Source organism: Numida meleagris, chromosome 21 (genome assembly GCF_002078875.1).
Source record: "Numida meleagris isolate 19003 breed g44 Domestic line chromosome 21, NumMel1.0, whole genome shotgun sequence".
Classification (NCBI taxonomy): domain Eukaryota; kingdom Metazoa; phylum Chordata; class Aves; order Galliformes; family Numididae; genus Numida; species Numida meleagris.
In genome coordinates this window covers 4,616,290-4,621,270 of record NC_034429.1, presented here as the reverse complement: position 1 = coordinate 4,621,270, position 4,981 = coordinate 4,616,290, and the positions used below count along the sequence as shown (strand labels likewise).

Here is a 4,981-nt window from a genome sequence, read left to right as displayed (position 1 = left end):
TTCCAGGGTGGGGGTGTGGCCATCAGGTATGGGAGGGGCTTGGTGCAGGGGTGGGGCTTCGGGGGGAGGGGCTTCCCAAAGAGGGTGGAGTCCGATGCTGTGGGCGGGGCTTCATGGGGCGGTTCTTAAGTGTGGGGTGGGTTGACCCGTGCTGAGACCCCATGAAGCATTCATTGACCCCCACTGGGACCCTCCTGACCGCCACTGAGACTCTATTGAGCATTCATTGACCCCCACTGGGATGCTGCTGACCATCGAGACCCCATTGACACCCACCATGACCTCACTGACCGTCCATTGACACAGTGACACCTGCTCCAGCCCCACTGATGCCCCATTGATGCCTACTCCAGCCCCTCTGTCCCCACTGAAGCCCCAGTGACACTCACTGCCGCTCCACTATCACCCCACTGACACTCCATGGCACCCACTGATGCCCCATGGATGGCCACGCAAGGTCCCTGGCAACCCCGCTGCCACCCCCCTCATGTCCCCTGGCTGTGCCCCTGTCCCCGCAGGGCCGCCCACGGGTGAGGAGCTGCGCCTGACCTTCCCGGTGCGCGATGGCGTGGTGCTGGAGCCCTTCCGCCTGCAGCACAACCTGGCGGTCAGCAACCACGTCTTCCAGCTGCGTGACTCCGTCTACAAGACACTGATGATGAGGTCAGGGCGGTGCCATTGGGGAGGTGCAGTGGGGGAGTGAGCTGCCAGGGCATGGTGCGGCACCGTGGGGCACCACAGGGCATGGGGGGGCTGAGCGTAGCACAGGGATGGATGCCTCGGTCCTACGTGGCACAGCATGGCACAGTGCTGCGTGATACGGTCCTACATGGCACAGCATGACACAGTGGTCCATGATATGTCCCTACGTGGCACAGGATGGCACAGTGCTCCTTGATATGGGCCTACATGGCTCAGCATGGCACAGTGCTCCATGATACGGCCCTACGTGGCATGCCATGGTTCTTCATGGCACATTGCTGCATGATATGAACCTACATGGCACGTCATGGCTTAGCATGGCACAGTGCTGATGATACGGTTCTGCGTGGCATGCCATGGTTCTTCATGGCACAGTGCTGCACGATATGGTGCCACCTGGCACATCATGGCTCAGTGCTGCACACCATGGTCCTCCTTGGTGTGTCATGGCTTGTCATGGCACAGTGCTGCATGATACGGCCCTACACAGCTCAGCACGGCACAGGGCTGCACACCATGGTGCTAAGCATCATGGCATGGCTTGGTGCGGCACGGCGCGGCTCAGTGCATCTCCCCCCGCCCTGTGCCCACCCTGCTGCCCCCCAGGCCCGACCTGGAGCTGCAGTTCAAGTGCTACCACCATGAGGACCGACAGATGAACACCAACTGGCCGGCCTCCGTGCAGGTCAGCGTCAATGCCACACCGCTCACCATCGAGCGCGGCGACAACAAGACCTCGCACAAACCGCTCTACCTGAAGCACGTCTGCCAGCCCGGCCGCAACACCATCCAGATCACTGTCACCGCCTGCTGCTGCGTGAGCGGGGCCGTGGGGCGGGTGGGGGGCTGCCGTGGGGCGTGGGGCCGCAGCTCACCCAGCTCTCGCCCCGCAGTCGCATCTCTTCGTGCTGCAGCTGGTGCACCGGCCCTCGGTGCGCTCGGTGCTGCAAGGCCTCATCAAGAAGCGGCTGCTGCCCGCCGAGCACTGCATCACCAAAAGTGAGTGCCGGGCTCTGGGGGACGGTGTGGGGATGGTGGTCCCCTCTTCACCCCGCATCTCGTCCCCTCCCCCAAGTTAAGAGGAACTTCAGCAGCGGGACCATCCCGGGCACGCCGGGGCCCAACGGGGAGGATGGGGTGGAGCAGACGGCCATCAAGGTGTCCCTCAAGTGCCCCATCACCTTCCGCCGCATCCAGCTGCCCGCCCGGGGGCACGACTGCCGCCACATCCAGGTGGGGGGTGGGACAGGGTGGGACGGGACGGGATGGGAGCTCCCGTCGGTGCCAGCTCAGCCCCGTCTGTCCCACAGTGCTTCGACCTGGAGTCCTACCTGCAGCTCAACTGTGAGCGGGGCACGTGGCGGTGTCCTGTGTGCAAGTGAGTGCGGCCCTGGGGGATGTGTCTCCGGGTCCCTGGGTGTCCCCATGGGGTTGTGCGTCAGCGTCCCTTGGTGTCTTTTCCTTGGCGTTCCAGTAGAGCCATGCCTTGGTGCCCACACAGGGTTGTTCCCTGGTGCACCCATGGAGCTGTGACTCGGTGTCCTCACGAGGACATCCCTTGTCCCTCAGTGTCCCCATGAGGCTGTGCCTCAGCGTCCCTTGGTTGTCCTTCAGCATCCCCATGGAGCTGTCCTCATTGAGCCGTGCCCCCGTGTTCCCATGGGGATATAACCAGCTGTCCTTCCATGTTCCCACGGAGCTGTCCCCATTGAGGGGACGTCTCCTGGTGTCCCTTGGCGTCCCCATGGAGCTGTGCCTCCGTGTCCCCAAAAGATTGTCCCTTGGTGTCTTTCAGTGTCCTCACGGGGAAGTCCCTTAGTGTCCCTCTGTCTGCGTTAAGTTGTCCTATAGTGTCCCCATGGGGGTGTCCCTCAGTACTCTCATTGACCCGTGCCTCAGTGTCCCCATGGGGATATCCCTTCATGTCCCTCGGTGTCTGCATGGGGCTGTCCCATGCTGTCCTTCAGTGTCCCTGCTTGTACCCAGGGGGCTGTCCCCTGCTGTCCCCTCACCGCCGTGCCTCCCACAGTAAGACGGCGCTGCTGGAGGGGCTGGAGGTGGACCAGTACATGCTGGGCATCCTGATCTACATCCAGAGGTGAGTGCTGCTGCCCCCTGACCCTGCATGGCTGTGCTGCCTGCTGCCATGCCATGCCCACCGCCCACAGCTCGGACTACGAGGAGATCACCATCGACCCGACGTGCAGCTGGAAGCCGGTGCCCGTCAAACCTGACCTGCACATCAAGGAGGAGGCGGACGGGCCGGCTCTGAAGCGCTGCCGCACCGCCAGCCCCGCGCACATGGTGCTGCCCAACATCATGGAGATGATTGCAGCGCTGGGGCCTGGCTCCTCACCCTTTGCCGCCCCTCCAGCCGAGTACGGTGCGCAGGGTGAGCATAACCACACAGCGGGGTGGTGTGGCCCCCCCCCCCCCCCTTTGGTGCCCACCGCCACGCTCACCCCTTTTCTCCTGCAGGCTCCGCGTTCCCGGCCCCTGCAGCCTACCCCGAGCCATTCCCCCCTGCCGCCCCCGGCACACCGACGCTGGGGGACTTCGCGCCATCCGCCTCCTTCCCACCTGAGCTGCTGCCCCCTGACAAGCCTCCTGCCGCCCCCCTGCCTGGACAGGTCATTGGGGGGGGATACGGAGGAGGAGGAGGAGGAGGGTGATGGGGTGCTGAAGGCCGCTGTCCCTGCAGCTGCCTCCCGCCGGCCGGATGGAGCCGTCCCACGCTGCCGGTCTGCACACCATGGGCAGCCCGGCCCAGCACCGCGCTGTGCCCCCCCCGCGGCCCCCGCCGGGCAGCACCGGCCCCGATGTCACCTTCAGCGCCGCGACGGGGAGCGGGGATGGGACGGAGCCTGCACTGGACGTGAGTACCAGGAGGGGCAGGGGTGTCCCTCCGTGGCACGTAGGGGTGTCTCCTGGTGTGCCCCAGCATCCCCATGGTGTGCCTTGGTGTCCCCATGGAGCTGTGCCTCGGTGTCCTCAGCGTCCCTTGGTGTCCTTGTTGTCCTCATGGGGATGTCCCTTGGTGTCCTTAGCGTCCCAATGGAGCTGTGCCTCAGGATCCCCGCAGGGACATCCCTCGTTGTCCCTCAGGATCCCCCAGGGGCTGTGCCTCGGTGGCCCCATGGAGCCACTTTTCTCTGTCACTCGGTGTCCCTTGGTGTCCCCGTGGAGACTTGGTGTTCTTCAGTGGCCCCTTGGAGTTAAGCCTCAGTGTCCCGAGGTGTTCCTCGGTGTCCCCATGGAGCCATGCTGTGGCGTGTCCCATGGTGTCCTTTGGTGTCCCCATGGAGCTGTGCCTCAGTGTCCCTCCACGGACACCTCTTGGTGTCCCTTGGTTCGTTGGGGGGTTGCTGGGGTGGTTTGTGGGGGGTATGGAAGGGGGGGGTATGGAGGGGGGAGCTGTTTGGGGGCGTTGGCGGGAGGGTTTATGAATGGTTTCTGGGGGGATGCCGGGGGCCGTGCCCCGTGGCGCTGCCCTACCTCTGCCTCCCCAGCTGCTGCCCGAGCTGACCAACCCCGAGGAGCTGCTGTCCTACCTGGGCCCCCCCGATCTGCCCAGCAGCACCAACGACGACCTGCTCGCCCTCTTCGAGAGCAACTGAGGCCCCTCCCGGCCCCGGGGGGCAGCGGGTGGGCGGGCAGCCCCACGGACAGCCCCTGGCCCGCAGAAGCGCAGCGCTGTACATATGTACAAACACTACTGCCCCGCTCCATTAAAACCTTTCTCTCCCGTGGGCCTCACGCGTGTCCGTGCCCCCCGTGGGGAGGGGTCGGGTCGGGCGGGGGGGCCGAGCGCAGGGTGTAGGCCGGGCTCGGGGACGCGCTCCCCCTCCACGTGCGCGTTCCCGCCGCTCCCATCCTCCACCCGCCTCGCGCATGCGCGCCACGCCCTACCCCGCACCCGCCGCAGCCCGCGCGCTCCCGGCCCCGCCCCGCCCCTCCCCACCCGCCGCCCCCTCCCCTCTTTCTTTTTCGTTCTCCTCTTTTTCACATCTCGCGCTCCCATTGGCTTCAATCCCCGTCGCTCCGTGACGCGGCGCGCGCTGATTGGCCGGATCACGGCGGGAGGCGGGCTGCGCGCCCCATATATAAGGGCATCGAGCGGGTGCTCTCTTTCCGCTGCGCCGCGCTCGCCGAGTTGTCTGTCTGCGTCCGCGCTGTCCGCCGCCCGCGCCGCCATGGCCAACCCCGTCGTGTTCTTCGACATCGCCGCCAACGGCGAGCCCCTGGGCCGCGTCACCTTCGAGGTGGGCGCCGCGGGGAC

At 65.8% G+C, this 4,981-nt stretch overlaps 2 protein-coding genes across 2 annotated transcripts in view; both read left to right on the top strand.

Annotated features, from left to right (window-relative positions):
• ZMIZ2 (zinc finger MIZ-type containing 2) overlaps window positions 1–4,453 on the top strand; it is an 8,650-nt gene extending 4,197 nt beyond the window's left edge. Inside the window, exons 7-16 of the mRNA XM_021374726.1 lie at window positions 383–663; window positions 1,309–1,519; window positions 1,596–1,701; window positions 1,778–1,935; window positions 2,013–2,080; window positions 2,732–2,800; window positions 2,871–3,094; window positions 3,181–3,332; window positions 3,404–3,577; window positions 4,212–4,453. Of these exons, the coding sequence (XP_021230401.1) occupies window positions 383–663; window positions 1,309–1,519; window positions 1,596–1,701; window positions 1,778–1,935; window positions 2,013–2,080; window positions 2,732–2,800; window positions 2,871–3,094; window positions 3,181–3,332; window positions 3,404–3,577; window positions 4,212–4,319 (1,551 nt within the window). The 3' untranslated portion in view covers window positions 4,320–4,453. The remainder of the gene's footprint in view (window positions 1–382; window positions 664–1,308; window positions 1,520–1,595; window positions 1,702–1,777; window positions 1,936–2,012; window positions 2,081–2,731; window positions 2,801–2,870; window positions 3,095–3,180; window positions 3,333–3,403; window positions 3,578–4,211) is intronic.
• Window positions 4,805–4,981, top strand: part of PPIA (peptidylprolyl isomerase A) — a 2,069-nt gene continuing 1,892 nt past the window's right edge. The window contains exon 1 of the mRNA XM_021375005.1: window positions 4,805–4,964. Coding sequence (XP_021230680.1) covers window positions 4,896–4,964 — 69 coding nt within the window. The 5' untranslated portion in view covers window positions 4,805–4,895. The remainder of the gene's footprint in view (window positions 4,965–4,981) is intronic.